Source organism: Rhamphochromis longiceps, linkage group LG14 (assembly GCF_057381845.1).
Source record: "Rhamphochromis longiceps isolate RC_006_pf linkage group LG14, R_longiceps_female_GT1.1, whole genome shotgun sequence".
Lineage (NCBI taxonomy): Eukaryota > Metazoa > Chordata > Actinopteri > Cichliformes > Cichlidae > Rhamphochromis > Rhamphochromis longiceps.
This window is the reverse complement of record NC_140570.1, coordinates 35,923,095-35,941,206: the sequence shown is the minus strand read 5'-3', so window position 1 is coordinate 35,941,206 and position 18,112 is coordinate 35,923,095. Positions and strand designations below refer to the sequence as shown.

Here is an 18,112-nt window from a genome sequence, read left to right as displayed (position 1 = left end):
GGTATATCTTTGGGGAAAAGGATAACAGCAGCTTGATCATAAAAATTACATGAAAACACCTCATGAATTAAAAAAGAAAAAAGAAAAGAAGTCTGACTCTTCTTACTGTGGAGGGCATAACTGAAGAGTACTGATCAACCCAGACTCCTCAAGTCATAAACTAATGTCTCTTTAACTTCCCAGCTGTGCTGTATAAACACATTTGTGCTGTCCTTACAACGTAGTCTGTCCTAACCTCCAAGAGCGTCTACACTGTAATATTACTGTCACACAGGAAGAGATGAGCCTGGGAGAGCATGGACAGCACAAAGCATTTTGCATTCAGTGCATTAAGTCTCCTATTATGGGGAAAAGAGACAAACAGAAAAGCTCAGCAGAAGAACGTGTAAACGAAGGGCCTATGGCAGCGGCATCGCCATCTCGACATGAAGTCAATACTAGGGCCAATATGGATGAAGGCTCGGGCTTGACCATGATACTGGAAGAATTACGGGACTTTCGAAGAGAGTTCCAAGAATTTAAATCCGACTTGGTCAGAGCCAATAACAGGATAACCGAAGCAGAAACCCGCATTGCAAAGCTGGAAGACCGGGTCCAAAACGCGGAACAGGTGATGCTAAAGATGTTAAAAATTATCAACGAGCAAGAAAACAAAATTGTGGATCAGGAAAGCCGGGCCCGGCGAAAGAATCTGAGGCTGTATAATGTCCCTGAAGGAGTGGAGGGGTCTTCGATGACAGTTTTTGTGGAAAAAGTATTGACGGAATGCCTCGACCTCCCCCAGGGCACAGAGCTTGGTATTGAGAGATCACACCGGGCCCCGGGAGCAGTGAGGAACCGAGAGGGAACCCCACATTCGATATTGATTTGTTTTGCACGTTACAACACCAAGGAAGAAGTTTTGCGTAAAGCGTGGGCCAAGAGGACTGTTCTGTTGAACGGTCAGAAAATATATTTCGATCAGGATTATGCACCAGCTATTCTGCGAAAACGTAAAGGCTACGCTGAAGCTAAAAGAGCTCTGAAACAACAGAACATAAGGTTCCAGACTCCTTATCCTGCTAAATTGAGGGTCTTCTATCAAGAGGGAACCATGCTTTATGCGACGGCGGAGGAAGCAACCGCGGACATGCGGACAAGGGGATTTCAGATCGATAAAGTTGCCCTGAAGCAGACCTTAACGGAACAGCTGTCAAATTTGACGTGGGCGAAGATTGGAAAGTCGCAGCGGTGTGACTCGGAGGGACATAGAGAAAGTCCCAATAGTGAGCAGCTTCAGCTATCTAGAAGGTGCTCTCCCTCTACGACAGGAGACTAATGGAGATATACTGTGCGGCCGCAATGGGTGAGATAACAAATACTTTTCCCTTATTAGATGATTAAGATTGCAGAGAGACTATGGAGAAATGCACCTTAAAGGAGCTAGCAGGGGCCCTTGCCCTCCAGTCAGGGGAGGTTTCCCCCTGTCTATGGGATATACGTGCCAGGGTCTGTTAGGACTGACCCCAACCTTGGAATCACATATTATTTTTGTTTTTTTGTCTTGTTTTGTTTTTTCTTTGTCCGATTCTGGACGATTGTGGTTGTTTATTATTTGGGTTGTTAAAGGGAGTTTACCAGTTGATAAATTAATTAAGTCTGGATATTTTATTTCGGATAAATGACTACTAGAGGAATTAAGGTTATATCTTTTAATGTGAATGGGCTCACGAATCCCATTAAACGAAGTCGAATCTTGAATAAAATGAAGAAAGATCGAGCGCAGATAGTATATTTACAAGAGACACACTTGAATAATAATGAACATGAAAAACTCAGGAGGATGGGTTTTACAAATATGTTCTCCTCAGCGTATGAATCAGGCCGCAGACGGGGCGTGGTAATCTTGATTTCCAGGGCACTGAACTTTGAAAAGTCATTTGAACTTAAAGATAAGGATGGGAGATTTATACTGGTACGGGGAACAGTTGATGGTAATCAGGTTACTCTAATGAATGTGTACGCCCCACCAGGAAGTGACCTAAGTTTTTTTAAGTACATTGTTAACATAATGGTGACAGAAACTCAAGGCCCTTTAATTTGCGGCGGTGATCTGAATATACGCCTACAACCGGACCTAGATAGCTCTAAAAGAAAGAAGCCGGGATCGAGTACATTATACAAAAGAATCTCAGCACTGTTCGATGAGGTGGGTTTAATTGATGTATGGAGAAATCGCTTTCCTACAAGGAGGGATTACTCTCATTTTTCAGCCCCACACTCACTTTACACGAGGATAGATTATTTTTTAATGTTTGGAAGAGATAGGGATAAAATCTTAACATGCGAGATGGGCTTGATAGATATAAGTGATCACGCACCGCTGTACCTAACGATTGATATGAATGTACACCCAAAAGTTTCAATTTGGAGATTGAATTCATCCCTGCTTAAAGATGTAGAATTTAGGAAAGTAATAAAGGCAGAGCTCAAAGATTACCTTGAAATTAATGATAATGGGGAGGTTTTACCCCCGATACTATGGGACGCATTAAAAGCTGTTATGAGGGGGAAGATTATAGCATTTGCCTCCTTCCAAAAAAAAGCAAGAGAGAAAAAAATGGAAGATTTACAAGCGATTCAAAAACAATTAGAAAGTGAGCACAAACATAAGCCTTCAGCGGGCACCTTGCAGAAACTAACAATGATTAGAAATGAAATAAATACGCAGAGTATACAGACGATAAAGAGAAAATTGTTATATTTGAAACAGAAACATTATGATGGAGGATCGCAATCAATGAAAATTTTTGCATGGAAACTTAAGAAGAAGATAGCGGAGAATACTGTAACTAAAATCAAACACCCAGAGACGGGGAATATAATGACTCATCCTTGCAAGATACAAAACGCCTTTGAGTCATTTTATAAAACATTATATGCGGGAGTCCCAGGGGGGGCTGAACACGAAATGGACAACTTCCTGAACTCTTTATGCCTACCAAGCTTTAACGAGGAACAAAATAAAACGATGATAGCGGAGGTGACGGAAGCTGAACTTATGAATGCCATCAATAGGCTGAAATCAAATAAGTCACCAGGCTCCGATGGTTACACCGCGGAGTGGTATCGGGAATTCAAACAGGACTTGATCCCTACACTACTTACTACTTTTAACTGTGTGTTAAAAACAGCGCAAATTCCACCGAGTTGGAAGGAGGCAATTATTTCGGCTATTCCGAAAGAAGGGAAAGACAAAATGGAGTGTGGCTCATATAGACCTATTTCTGTCCTTAACATAGATTATAGATTGTTTACTTCGATAATGGCCAGGAGAATGGAAGAATTTTTACCTGACTTAATTAGCAATGATCAAACGGGGTTTATAAGACGACGACAGACCCAGGATAATATACGTAGAACTCTTCATGTAATACATCAGATACAGACATCTAAGAGTACAGCCATGCTTATGAGTATTGATGCAGAAAAAGCCTTTGATTCTGTAAATTGGGACTTTCTATATAAAGTCCTGGATAAATTCGGCTTACATAAGGGAATTGTTGATACGGTGAGGGCACTATACACTAACCCCACCGCAAGAATTAAAGTTAATGGTTCTCTCTCAAATAGCTTCGTTCTGCAGAGAGGAAATAAACAAGGCTGTGCTTGGTCCCCGCTCCTGTTTGCATTGTACTTAGAACCCTTGGCACAATCAATTAGACAAAATAAAGACATTAAGGGGATCACTATTGCAGGACAGGAACACAAGCTCGCTTGTTATGCGGATGACATATTGATTTATTTAGATCAGCCCACTAACTCCTTGCCTTCGCTGATGAATCTGTCAAAAATTTGGGAAACTCTCTGGATATAAAATTAATATGTCTAAAACTCAAATTCTCAGCTATAACTACAACCCCCCAGCTCACATGGTTGTTCAATATCCAATGAATTGGCAAGCACAATCATTGAAATATCTAGGAGTTGTTATTCCCAAGGATTTAACTAAACTATCTGAGGAGAATTTTGGTTCTCTACAAAGGAGAATAGTGGGTGATATTAGGCGATGGAACATGATCCCCTTTCTTTCTTTACACTCACGAGTTGAATCTATTAAAATGAACATCTTGCCAAGAATATTATATTTATTCCAAACATTACCAATATCCATTGATCCAAGTCGTTTCAATGAATGGGATAAAATAATATCGCGGTTTATATGGGGGGGGAAGCGGCCGAGGGTTTGTTTTAAAACTTTACAATTACATAAGAAGGTGGGAGGATGGGGGTTGCCATCACTAAAAAATTATTATCGGGCTGCTCAGTTGAAAACGGTGGTTAATTGGTGTGATACAAGCTACCAAGCACACTGGAAGACTATAGAGGAGAATATGTTTTCCTCCCCAATACAAGCTGTCCTGATGGACTCGAATATTCGAAAATATATTGACAAGATTCATAACCCCTGGGTGTCGTGCACACTTAATATATGGAGAAAAGTCGTGAAAGAATTCAAACTTGAACAGGATTTGGCTTTATTCAAATGGTATGCATATGATTCTGACTTTGCCCCGAATAAATTGGACTCACGTTTTAAAAGCTGGCCTGCTAAAGGGTTATCTACATATGATAGTTTGATAAAGGATGGGAACCTTATTAGTTTTGACACGCTGAAACAGAGACACAATCTAGAAAAACAGGATTTTTTTCGATACTTGCAAATAAGACACTATATAAAGACAACAATCGGTCAGATGTCAAATACTAACGTGGAATTGGTAACTTTATTTAGACAGGCGTACAGTGGGGATGTTGACACAAGACTCATTTTTTTTTGGTACAATTTTTTTATAAATAAGCTTCCACACTCAACTGATTATGTGAAGATGTTATGGGAAAAGGAGGGAGGGATGTGTATTTCTAGGGAAGAATGGACTCAGATGTGGGAATGGCAATGGAGGAGTACTTCCTCCAAAAGCTGGAGGGAGTTCGGATGGAAAACTCTGATAAGGTTCTTTATCACTCCATGTCAAAAGGCTCACTATGATGGGAATCCTCCCGTGTGCTGGCGAAACTGTGGATACCAAGGAGCCCATCACACCCATATTATGTGGGACTGTCCTGTGCTACGGACTTACTGGAAAGACATTCATGGTATATTACAAGGCATTTTTAACTGTACATTCCCTCAGGATATGAAGACAATTTTTTTTGGCTGTATACCGCAGAACTGGTCCAAAAATGACATATGTCTGTTAAGAGCTTTATTGGTTGCAAGTAAGAAATGTATAACAAAGAAATGGTCCTCGCAAGACATACCGACTTTGTCATTATGGTGGGAAATTACGTTAGAGATATATAGGATGGAGGAAGTAACAGCTCATGTTAATGACAGGATGGCCTGGTTCCATCTGTGCTGGGATAAGTGGGTCCAATACGTTAATACCTATAAACCGAATTTTCTCTTTAAAGCTTGAAACCACCAATTTAGTTAATTGTTTACTCCCGACAGAGCTTTCTCCTTTTATTTTATATATATAATTTTTTTTCCTTTTTTTTTTTTTTCTTTCTCTTTCTTTCTTTCTTTCTTTCTTTCTATCTGTCTTTCTTTCTTCTCGTTTTGTTTCGTTTTTCTCTTGTAAACTGTGTTAATTAATGCCTGTAATCATCTTTATGAGGTAATATTGTAGAAATAAAGAATATAAAAAAAAATTAAAAAAAAAAAAAAAGTCTCCTATGAACCGCAGTCAAATGAAGCATAATATTCAGTAACCCAAAGGAGCACATACAGCGAAAATAATAATTTCACATCTATCAAAACACAACAGAATAAAATACTTGTGTGCGTCTTCAGGACAGGAGCTGCCTCCACACTAAAAGTTTTCTGGATGTAAAGTCGACCGAGACAGGAGTTTGTGTTTTGACTGTGGCAACATTAGTAAATAATTCTGTGAATGTCTTTTTATGATGTAACATTTCTGGTGAAAGAAGCTTAAAGTAGAGTGTGATCACTTCAAAATGTCAAATACTATAAAGTAACAGTAAATGCATGGCACAGTAGTGCCGTGGTTAGCACCACGTATTAGAGCAAGAATGTTCAAGTTACCAATTAGTCGCCTGCCGCTATACCCAGGATGGAGGACCGATTTGCACATCAGGACTGCTACAGATCTTTACGACACTTTAAACACATAGCTCTGCTGTTAAAGCGATGAATGTATATTGTCTGCAAGTGACAGTCTATGGCTGTCTGTGTTTCTGTGTTAGCCCTGTGATGGACTGCTGATTTGTCCATCATTTACCTCAATTCTGTCCCAGTCCCCCTGTGACCCCTCACTTCAATTAATAAAATGGATGTATAGAAATGATACAGTCACAACAACTATCATTATCAATTTAAAATAACAATAATAATGATACTTTCAGTTGCTCCCTTTTTGACAAAGAGCTGCCACATCAAGTTGCCAAATTATGTTGGATTTGATTTGGCAATTTATTTGAAGTTTTTTTTTTTTTTTAGCATTTCAGCTGAAATTTCCCTTATTTTAAGTTTTTACACTGGATGCCCTTCCTGATGTAACCCCAAAGGACTTTGGTGTAGTGTGAATGGGCACAAGCGGTGAAACTGAAATTATAGTTAAAAGTTCAAAATCTATGCACTCATTCACATTTTCTAAAGTGGGCCTACACTATGGAAAATTCCTGTACTGATACTAATCTATCTTGTGTTGTTGTTGTGTATTATGAATTTCATCTTTATCTGCCAACAAGCAGACTGAAGTCCAAAAAGGCTCATTTCTGCAGTGCATCAGTGCTTCCTGAACTGAGTACAGAGGTTTTGAGGTAAAGCATACTAACAAAAATGTCACGATGTACATAAAAAAAATAAGAGATTTATATCATTTGGCATTATTCATGATTAAAATCAATAAAAATGAAAATCTGCAATTGAATGAAGTAATTTCTCTTTTCTTGAATTTCCAATTTCTTCCATTTTTTTGAATGAAACTAATGAGCAGCTTACACTAATCTGCTACATTCAAAGTGGTACATTACAGGGTACTCGTCTGTCCACTTTATATAAGCTGTCATAGATCTTTATAGGACAGCCTATAACAGCAGAGTGATAATGTCTCTTCTTTTTCAATTTTTTCTTGAGTCACTCATCTCTCGCAAGTCTGTGGAGTGGGCGTCCTAACTATTACGCAAGCCTCCACTCCTCGTCTGTCGGGGTCTGGTGTCTATCAAACCATCTGCCATTTCTCCTTTAATGATACCACTCTTATCTCTTTACTGAACGCACTTACACTGGATGAAGGTGGTGGGAGCTTAATGCCACAGTGATGCCTGCTTGCAGACCTTGAAATGGAAATGCTGAAAATAGAGCTGCTGGATGATGACATTGGAGTGACAGTTTAAAATGACTCAAGAATAACAAAACTGCAGGTTTATGAGGGGAATTGCTAAGTACTGTATACACAACTCATATTTACAAGTACGAATACTAAGCTCTGCTTAGTTCTAAGGGTTTCTGCTGTCAATGTGTGAAATAACACGAGCATATGTATTGCAAAAAGTGGTGCTAACATGTTGGCGGAGGAAGCCTGACCTTTGCTTTCTTAACGCTGTTCATAATATTTCCCAGATCCTCCACGTCGAGCACCGTTTTTTTCTCATCTGGCAGACCGGACTCATCTTCATCACTGCTGGATTCCACTAGATCATCCTGGGGAAAAAAATGAAAGAAGAAATAAAGAAGCACAAAAAGTGGTTAAAAAACAAGGTCAAAATGGAAAGTCGGGGACACGGTGATAAAGATGAATGGCATGTAGTAAAGAAAGGCTCACATATGGTCCAATCCATAACAAAAAAAAAAAAAAAAAGAAGTTGTGATTGAGTGAGTGTGCTGATGTGGAACACATTTATTGAACATCGTTATGTCCTCCTGGGCTGCCTGATTAAATAAGAAAACTATGTATGCGTTTATGGCATTTCAGCAGATTTATCACGACACATGGCCGACATGTGCAGCAGGAGAATAAAATGCATGAGTGGTACAGCGGGTACATAAATCACCACGATGGTCCCCTCGCCACAGTTCTCAGCTCCTCTCGGTTCCGGCTGAATGTCACCTCTGCTGAGTGTTGCAGACAGAGGGGAGGAAGTCTCAGCTAGAGTTGGCTCTGAGGTCCCCGCTACCATGACAACTGATCATCTGTGTGTGCTGTGATGCATATGAAGGCTGTGTGCGCATGTGTGTACATAAAATGTCTTTTTGTACTTGTGAAATGTGTAATTTTAGAGAGCGGTGGGGGGGGGAAAAAAAGTGCTATTTTCATATTTTCACATGATAGACCGGTGTTAAGTGAAATACAACAATTTTCATGCAGAACATTAAATAACGCCACGCTGCACCTGAAAGTGCACATCGCTGCTACTAAATAAGGACCTAATAAGCCAAGTATAACACTCCTGAGAAATTCAGGCGTCTGATCTGATTTTAATCACATTGTTGAAGGAGTGCAACATGAAGCCATTAGCCTGGCCAGTCTGTTTCAGACTCCTGCTTGGAGTTCTAAAGTGCCCGTGTAATGTCATATTACATTATCCTAACCCAAAGGACAATTCTCCAACTAGATGTAAGCTGGATGCTTTCTCTATCTTTCTTTCTCCAGTTCTCTTTACCTGCTTCATTTAGAGTCGGTGGGACAAGCCTGGAGTCAAATAGTGAGGAAATAATATTACAACGTGTGGTATCGTATGCACAAAGCTGTTCTGATGATAGTTAACATTTTTATGTGGGTGTTTTTACTTTTATTTGTAGGCTGTCTATAAAAGATGACAGAGGCACCCTGATGTCACCCATTAATTTGTGAACTCTTTTTTTTTTTTTAAAGCATTTTGGGCGTCCATCATAGCCTTTTGGAGAGAGAGAGAGAGAGAGAGAGAGAGAGAGAGAGAGAGAGAGAGAGAGAGAGAGAGAGAGAGAGAGAGAGAGAGAGAGAGAGAGAGAGAGAGAGAGAGAGAGAGAGAGAGATCAATATCACTGAGACATCGAGGACAGTTGTGCCGCATGTACAGCAGTGGCTTATAAATCACATGCTAGGCCCACCCGAAAGCTTACCCTGGATTTATCCCCATTTCTTACTCTAAATGTAAACAGAATGATTTTCATGAAGTATTCAATAAGACGTGAATCACCTCTTGCTGGCCTTTAGAAACCACTTGGACATTTTTAAAAGCAGAACCCATGGCTATATTTCATATTCTGACTATAGTTTATAATCTCAGTCAGAAGCCAGAGAAATCAACATTTTTTCACTCAGAAGCTTGCTTTCACTATTATATAAAAATAGAGACACGCTACCAAAACTTGGACAACTGGTGTGGACCAATAAATATTTTTTCTGTCTGTCACACAGCAGGTAGATGTTTGCTGTAATATTTAAGAACAGCTGAATGAATGTTCAGAAACTAAATGGCTTATCAGCTAGTCATTTTAAGCACAAGGCCAGCCTTCACCCACAAAAGAACAGATTTGGTGATAATTAACATCGAGTATTCACAGCTTTGCCCATCAGCAGGGGCAAAAGGGGCGTTTGAACTACTGTTATAGATAATAATATTAAGATATACTATCTTAAAACAATCGCTCGGAGAGAATGACAGAAGCAAGAGGATGTCTCCTTTTCTCTGTCTGGGTGCTGGTTCCCTTCAAAAGTACAGGAAGAAACGTCCAATGGCAATTAAACACGGCTCCTAGAAAAGCTGCTAAACGTTGATACAAAGTTTCCAAGTTGGCAATAATGAAGCGAACTGATGCGTGATAATGACAGCTGGAAGTGAGAGGCGTGTCAGGCTGCCAAGCTGAGACGGTATAGGCTCAAACATATTTAAAAGCAAATATCTGGATCCCAAAAATGTGAATAATTGAATATTTTGATGAAGACTTTAATAAAAACAACTTTCCTGCCCTTACCTCAGAGCTGTTATTCTGTGGAGAGGCCTTCTTCTCTTCTTCCTGTCGCTCCTTCCTCTTGTTCTTACAGGAGCCCTCAGTCTTGCACTTCCCACTGCAGCTCTTTTTCTCGCCCTTTGCCAGAGTCTTTAAGCGGTTCAGGAACTTGACCTTCCAGGTCAGGAAGTCTGCCTGGATGCTGCCATTAAGACTCTTCACCACATTACAGTCGCCTTCTCCCCTGGTCATGATTCGTCTGCCACTCAGCATCCACAGCCACTTGTCCACATTTTTACACACCTGTATGAAAAAAGCAGGTTGAATTCTTAGTAATTACTGAAAGCACTGAAGTGATTCAGGCTTAATAAACTGCTGAGCTACAGCCTTGAAGCTTTAGACATCCTCTGAATAGCTGACTATTATCAACCAGTGTCATTCTTCTCATTTTGTGAAAACCTTTCATACCGTGTTGTAATGGCCAACATAGACAGAGTTTCCAAGGCCAAACACTGCATATCTGAGTCCTTTCAAGTAGGTCTTCCCATATCTGAAGTCAGTGGATGCCTCTTCGAGCCACTTGCAGAACCACTCAGCATTTTCTGTGGGCTGTCCATCAGTGTAAGTTGCCACAAGAAACACGCACACCGACTTACTGATGCACTAATGGGAGAGGTAAACACAGCATGTAGGAAAGAGTTAAACAGGAGGAAAAAAGCTTAGTGTTTCTTCATTCAAGACTTTTTTTGTCCAAATATGGAAACACTTATCTGTGGGACTAACTAGGGACGAAATGCAGTGAGAGGTTGATACACTAACACTGGACACTAACTGGATGTACTGCTGACACATAATTACGTACCAGCTAGTCCTAATTAATTAAGCAATTACTAACACCCTACTCTCGCCTGTGGCTACAAACTAAGCAGCAGCAGATGCAATAAAGAAGCCACTTGAAGTGGTATAGGCATTCCTAGGTGTTTTCAGCATGTCCAAATGGAAGCAAACCCCAGGGCAGAACACCGTGAAGATGTTATTTTTCCCGACTGGCTTGGGAATCTATGTATCTGCATCTGGTGGAAGGGAAGTGCCAGAGAGAGAAGGAAGTCTGAGCAAGTCTGGTTAGACTGCTGCTGGAGAAGCAGTGGAAAATGGATGGTGGATGTTTTTTTGTTACTGAACCAACAGTAGCTCAAATCCACAAATAATGCAGTCATCTATTTTCTTCTGTTTACGTAACTCAGGGTCACAGTTGGGGAGGAATCTATAAACAAGAGGCAGAGTACACCCTGGACAGGTAGATGGAAGCTGGAGTATCCAAAAAGGTTCATGGTACTCCGGCTTCCTCCCATCTCTCCATATGTTTGAAATGTTTGAAATAAAATGAACTGAACTGAAACAGGGTCAAATGTGCCAAACAAAAAGGTTCCTTCCTCTGATGCCTGACCAGTAAATCAGTCGCACTGAAGGAGAGATGTCTGCAGACACATTTCACGTAGAGCTTTTCTGTCACTGAAAACTGTATCACTGTCCCTTTGAATAAATAGTTATTTTCCTTTTTCTGCTGTCAACCAGCCAACCAATCTCCTATTCATCTCGAAATGCAGCACAGAGGGACTGTGCTCACAAAAATAAAAAGACTGATGAAAACAATCCATCTTGCTGCAGATGAGCAGGAACATGTTTGCTCTCTGCACCGGCCGTTTGAAGGCTCAAGCAGAAATGAAGCTTAAGCTGAGCTGGCAGTAATAGAACTTGAGGCTTATCACGCCAGTGTTTGCTGTCAAGCTTTGAAAATAAGAGTAACGATTTTTATTTTCCTTTGATTAATTCTGTTCTAATCAGGTGTTCCCTGGAAGTACACACAGGCAGGTCTTATGAGCTCACAGTTACATTTTAGAGATTTAATTAGCACCCAACAGCTGCTTCTGAGCATCCTGTAAACAGCATTTAATTGCTTACAGAGTACCCATCTGACAGCTGCATTAATCTTTCATTTATTCTCTATGATGCCACAGGTAGGGGTGATAAAGAAAAGTTTGCCAGGTCTCCTTAGAGGATCTGTGGAACCAGCTCCCAGTTTGGATTTGGGGTGTAGACACCATCTTACTTTGCAGATTAGTCTTAAACTTTCCTTTTAGATAAACTATTAGACAAGTATTACTAAATAGTAGAATTAAATATTTGGGTTGGCCCATATGCCCTTGAACCACCCTCAGTTATGCTGCTAGTGGCTCTGGACCTCTTGTGTTTTGTTGTGCAACTAGCCTCTGGTCACTTTCCCTCCATATGCACTTACATATCAACACCTTCTCCCTCCAGCGGTGTCTATGGTTTCCAAGATGCACGGTCCCTGTCCGGCTTCACTGGTCCATCAACCAGCCAACTATGTCACTTGTGTGTTGTTTGTCATCTCTGTGCTAACCTTCTCTGTCTATACTTCCCCCATACTCCCCAACAGGACTTGGCAGACACCTAGCATTCCCCTGAGAAGTGTTTGCTCACAGGGTGAAACAGTACAGGGTCTCTACCTTACAGTATAAAGCAGTCTAATATGAAACTGAAAAGCATATTCTGCTTTGGTTGGCTTACCTCATCAGCAAGCTGATCATCTGGATCGTAGTCCTTCATGTCAATCACCTCGGCTGGTAAACCCAAAGACTTCACCTCCTCTGACAGCTCGTTCGCAAAGCCCTAAACATATGGAGAGTCTCAGATGGTGCTTTTAAGATGTCAGTAAAGACTAAATTACCACATGCTGAGTACTTTTCAAAATACTATCGATTTAAATTTGAGTTGCGTTTAATGTGCTTGATTACATGTGTGTAAAATTTAGTGCTCAGAGTTTTTGACTCAGGAACTGGTTGATGAAATTTAGCTTAGCATTGCTGTATGCAACAGAAAGCTTTACTACCACTGTGCTTTGTGAGATGAGGAGTGCTACTGATGCATTAAAATGCAGTAGCTTTACCACGCTAGAGCAAAAATATGCACAAGGGTAATGAATTGTTATTGCAGACTGTGAAAGTTACACATGAGCCTTGATACAGAAACTGTTAATCAGTGTAGTGATTCAGGTTGTCAATGATCTGTAGAGTAATTATAATTACTAGTATTACTATTTTGTTTTATTTTTAAAAGGGTAAAGGGGTTTGCGTGTCAGTGGCCCCCTGTGACAGGAGAGACAGGCTGGAAAACCAACAGGAGGTTTCTGATCAGTCGCTTTCTCTGTGTCTCATATTTTCTCTGCTCTCATCTGGTCACTTTAGATTTGCAGGAAATAACTTTTGTACCTTTGCAGTCCCGGTTTGTGAGCCATAGAAGATTTTGACTCCTGACACATGAACCTCCTTGGTCTCTCTGTCGTTCTTCTTTGCAGCTTTGTCAACTTTGTCGTTCTTCTCTTTGCTGGCATCTTTAGAAACGCTTTTCTGAAAGCAGATCAGTGCAGCGATAAATGGAGCTGTTTCCGGTCAAGACAGCGAGACCTTAAGAAGCACTGCAGAGACCGTTTAGAGACTAAAACACATACACAAATTAGAGTAAGGTATGAGTAAGTGCCTCACCTTCTTCAGTAAGAACCAGAGCCCAAAAACAAGCGCAGCAGCTGAGTACAGGTACAACCTGCTGTGCCATAACCACATGAAATAGCTCTCAGTGGGACTGCGGGCATCCTGAGAAACTGGAGGGAGAAAACACATCAAACTGAGTCCTCAGATCCTGAACTGCTTTGATGAAGAAAACAGCCACATCATATTTGTTTCTGCCAAACCACAGCTGACCACATGCAACAACAAAACAGAATTAAATCCCAACCTGAAGCTACCTGCGAAAAATAAAAGTCGGGGGACTGGCGAGCAACGCATGCTAGCTAGTAATGCTACCCTCCTTTAGCCAAAACACAGCTTGAAGAGAGTTTTCAGTTGCTTTAAATATTTAAAATAAACTCACCTTTTGAATCCGAGGCAGAGACGCTGGAGGCCAAAAGCAATACAAATACGATAAAAGTTGGCATTGCTGTAAGTAACTACTTGCACACAGTCTTCAGCACCTGAAGCTCTGCGCAACCATATTCTTTGCCGATATGAATGCTGGGAAGTTGAGTTCGGATCGTCCAGCGGCTTGAGTTTGTTTGCTTATGGACATTCAGACTTTTTAAAAAGCAGCTGAAGTTAAATTAAACGATGAAATTCATCTTCTTGGATTTAATTTTGAATATTTTACTCATTCATACCTATATGCTTTATTTTGAAAGTCTATAGAGGAAGTGGTTCTATTACACTATGTCTATTTTGATTTTCTTGTTGTTTCCAGAAGGATTTTTAATTTGTCCTTTTTATTTTAATTCCTTTTAACATTTTGTAAACTGACGCCAGATGAGGAGACCCGGACATTAAAAATAAAATGAATGCAATGTCAATTGATATTGAACAAATAACTGCACTTATGCATTCTGGTAAGCTAGCTCGGTTACAAATACCTCTAGTCGTTTTTGTAGATCGCCCTCTTGTGGTCATATGGAGGAACGATTAAAATATGCTAACGTTCAAATTAATTACAACACTGAGGCTTGAGAAAAGCTGTGAGCTATTTTCTGGTAGTTGTGTTAACTTCCGTGATAATGTGACAACTATTATTAGGCGAAATCACTAACGTGCAGAGAAAAGTATGATAATGTAGGAAGAAAGAACTGCAGGTGGCTTTAAATTGAAACGGAATATTTTCTGCCCTCCAGTGGTCACAGCGGCGAACTGCACATAGAAATTCGTCAAACTTGCATTAATGTAGGCATGACAGCGGCATTAAGCACGTCCGATTATTCATTTCAAAATAAGACTTACACGTAGTTCAAAACGTTTTTAATACTTAACGCTGTCAATAACAATAAATAAGAATAGATTGTGCTGTCAGACAATTAAATATGATGTTATCTCATAACTCTGCAGCCATTAATCTAACAGTGCCCAATTTATGTGGCGTTTTATTTCGAAAATAATAACAGTTTGAAAAGTTAAATTTCATAAATATGTATTTAATTATGCATATATGTATTTATTTAATTTATTAAACGAATAACAACAAAGAAAACAAAACTGACTCGGAACTGATGTTCGAAGTCACAGTTTCATACCGAACAGCCATTTAGGATACACTCGAAGAATACGGGTGGTGTTGTGATAGCGTACGTTTCTTGTCAGCGGCGCTTGCTTCGCAACTGTTTGTGGTAATCGCAAATATGTCGATATTTACGCCAACGAATCAAATCCGGCTGACCAACGTAGCGGTGGTGAGGATGAAGAAAGGCGGGAAGCGATTTGAAATCGCCTGTTACAAGAACAAAGTTATGAGCTGGAGATCAGGAGCGTGAGTACCAGGAGATGTTAACGCCTCCTGTGCCTGATTGCTGTTTTACTTCGTTGTTGCTAGAGGAAACTTTGACAATTCATTTCTCTTCCACTTTAAATCCTCTCGATGGTCGTTACATGCTAAATCAGCCAAAAATGCTCCAAAACGTCATGTTTTCATTACAGAGAGAAGGACCTGGACGAGGTTTTGCAGACGCACTCTGTTTTCGTCAATGTTTCCAAAGGCCAGGTGGCGAAGAAGGATGACTTAACCAAAGCTTTTGGGACTGACGACCTTACAGAAATCTGTAAACAGGTATAAAACATCCCCATACGTACACATTGTAAGCATAAGCCATGCCATTTACTGCATGTAGGCTTGGTTGTTTTGTTTTTTCTCCTGAAGATCTTGGCCAAAGGAGAGCTCCAGGTGTCAGACAAAGAGAGGCAGACTCAGCTGGAGACCATGTTCCGGGATATAGCTACTATTGTGGCAGAGAAGTGCGTCAACCCTGAAACCAAGAGGCCGTACACAGTCAGTCTGATTGAGCGGGCCATGAAGGACATCCACTACTCTGTCAAGCCCAACAAGAGCACAAAGCAGCAGGTGAGGAGGATACCATGTGTTTCCCTTTCTTGTGTTGTGTTAGTAAATGGGCTGGTTCTTATTTAGCATCTTTCTACTTTACCTGAGCACTCAAAGCCCTTTAAGCAGATATCTGGGGAGCTCAGAGTAGAGGTGCTGCTCGTTCATGTCAAAAGAGCCAGTTTAGATGGTTTGGTCATCTCAGGCCTGCTGGGCACCTCTATTTGGAGGTTTTCTGGGTATGTATGTATGTATGTATGGAGACCCTGTGGGGGGATGCAGAACCTGCTGCAGAGCTTAAATTTCTTATCTGGCCTGAGAGCACCTCAGGATCTCCCAGGAGGAACTGGAGGCTTAACATGGAGCCAACAGCAACTTCAGATGGAAAATAGTGCACGAATGGGTGTATTTTCCTTTAAAGTCATTAAAAATCATGTTAAATATATTTAAAAAAAATTCTAATTCATCCATCCATTTTCTTTAAAACTGGTTTTATATATACGGGTCTTGAGAGAGGTGGCTGGCGTCTACTCCATAGCACTAGGGCATTAGGGCATCCTGGCTAACACAGACAGACAACCTCAGGCTCTCATATTCACCTACTGCCAATTTTGAATCACCAGTTCCTCTGATAGTCCAAAGACTACGAGATGAATCTAGAGCACTTGGAGAAAACCCACACAGACACAAGAAGAACAAGCAGACCCCACTAGAAAGTTCAAGCCAGGAAGCTTCATATTTTTTCAGTAGTTTGAGTTTTGTGTCTAAAACAAATAAATAGACGAGAGTGAATTCAAAGTCTTTTGCCAGTGACAAGTAAACAAAGAGCAACTAAATGTTTGAAGCTCGGTGATCACACATACTCTGCCCCTCTGACTTCAGTTTGTTGGTGTGGAAGTTGTTGCAGTTATAATCTGTGTATTTCAGGCCTTCTCTGCAGTGAATGATGATGCTTTTTTACATCATTGATAAACAGATGTGTGCTGTTGTTTTCAGGCCCTGGAGGTGATTCGGCAGCTGAAGGAGAGCATGGAGATCCAGAGAGCCCACATGAGGCTGCGGTTGGTGCTGCCAGCCAAAGAGGCCAAGAGGCTGAAGGAGAAGCTGAAACCGCTCCTGCAGGTCGTGGAGAGTGAGGATTTTGATGAGGAGCTGGAAATGGTAAGCGGCGTTTAATGGTATTTGTGGTTGTGACTGAATAATCTCTACTTTCATTCAATAATATGAACAATTCCATGAAGCTCTGCTGATCAGCTTTGTGTTTTTTAAACTGAAATTTTGTCTCTTACCATATTATAATGTAAAGCCAATATTATTATCCCTTTATTACTCTTTATTTTTCCCGGGTGTGCGTCTGTCAGGTGTGTCTGGTGGATCCCGGCTGCTTCAGGGAGATCGATGAGCTGATCCGCTGTGAGACTAAAGGCCGAGGCTCTCTGGAGGTTCTCAGTCTCAAGGATGTGGAGGAGGGAGATGAGAAACTATAGTAACCCTGCCCGTCAGAACTCTGCACCTTATCCACACTAACACGCTTCATTAGGGCACACAGACTGCAAACTCATGAAAAAAAATCTATGTTTATGGTCTGATTTATCACAATTTCAGCCACTTTCACCCTGTAAGGATTAATTTGACTGAAAGAAGTTATAATTTGCTGAGTGGAATATATTTTGAAAGCAGGTTTGAGAATTTATGCCTGAACTTTAAAGTCGGTGCTTATTTCTGATGTTTTTTCTTTTATTTATTCACTTTTTTTTAAGTCGATTACTAATTTAGCAGAACGTCTACACAAAGTCGTGTGCCATGTAGTCGCGCTCAGTATCCCATCCTATTATCTGTGGATCATTTCTTTATCCTGGTAAATTCTATTTTATTATAATAAGTTTGGTCTGTAATAAACACTATACAAAATATTATCTCTTGGGGGATTTTTCTCATATACGCTGCTTTGCAGAGGCGGCGCAGTGGTGCAGTGGTTCACACTGTCTGCTCACAGCAACAGGGTTCCTGTTGCCTTTTACCTAATGACAGCTGGGAGGGGCTCCAGGCCCCCAAGACCCAGAATTGGTAAAGCAATTAAGAGGATGGATAGTAAACCAGCACAGGGTAATGACAAATTCACCTCTGTTTTATTCTTTAAGAAAAAAAATAATGTACAGAATTCCATGGAATATCCTGTTTATCTTAAAGGTGTTCAGAAAGGTGACAATACAGCATTTGTAAATATCATTAGTAGAAGAAACT

The 18,112-nt window shown here is 40.5% G+C and overlaps 2 protein-coding genes across 2 annotated transcripts in view; one reads left to right on the top strand and one right to left on the bottom strand.

The window, feature by feature from the left end:
* tyw1 (tRNA-yW synthesizing protein 1 homolog (S. cerevisiae)) overlaps positions 1 to 14,080 on the bottom strand; it is a 60,387-nt gene extending 46,307 nt beyond the window's left edge. Inside the window, exons 1-7 of the mRNA XM_085429199.1 lie at positions 13,889 to 14,080; positions 13,504 to 13,619; positions 13,231 to 13,368; positions 12,530 to 12,631; positions 10,406 to 10,600; positions 9,962 to 10,240; positions 7,592 to 7,708 (exon numbers count right to left, since the gene is read on the bottom strand). Of these exons, the coding sequence (XP_085285325.1) occupies positions 7,592 to 7,708; positions 9,962 to 10,240; positions 10,406 to 10,600; positions 12,530 to 12,631; positions 13,231 to 13,368; positions 13,504 to 13,619; positions 13,889 to 13,952 (1,011 nt within the window). The 5' untranslated portion in view covers positions 13,953 to 14,080. The remainder of the gene's footprint in view (positions 1 to 7,591; positions 7,709 to 9,961; positions 10,241 to 10,405; positions 10,601 to 12,529; positions 12,632 to 13,230; positions 13,369 to 13,503; positions 13,620 to 13,888) is intronic.
* A 995-nt stretch (positions 14,081 to 15,075) lies between these two features.
* On the top strand, positions 15,076 to 17,702 carry sbds (SBDS ribosome maturation factor). The gene is made up of 5 exons (XM_085429200.1): positions 15,076 to 15,301; positions 15,469 to 15,598; positions 15,689 to 15,889; positions 16,865 to 17,029; positions 17,230 to 17,702. The coding sequence occupies exons 1-5, from the start codon at positions 15,174 to 15,176 to the stop codon at positions 17,353 to 17,355; spliced, it is 750 nt and encodes a 249-aa protein (XP_085285326.1). The 5' UTR covers positions 15,076 to 15,173; the 3' UTR covers positions 17,356 to 17,702.
* The last annotated feature ends 410 nt before the right edge of the window (positions 17,703 to 18,112 follow it).

What these genes read in the sequence shown, in the direction of transcription:
- sbds (XM_085429200.1), top strand. Translation starts at nt 15,174, where the DNA reads ATGTCGATATTTACGCCAACGAATCAAATCCGGCTGACCAACGTAGCG. An exon ending in ACAAGAGCACAAAGCAGCAG is followed by an intron (nt 15,890 to 16,864) that starts GTGAGGAGGATA and finishes TGTTGTTTTCAG; the next exon opens with GCCCTGGAGGTGATTCGGCA. An exon ending in TTGATGAGGAGCTGGAAATG is followed by an intron (nt 17,030 to 17,229) that starts GTAAGCGGCGTT and finishes TGCGTCTGTCAG; the next exon opens with GTGTGTCTGGTGGATCCCGG.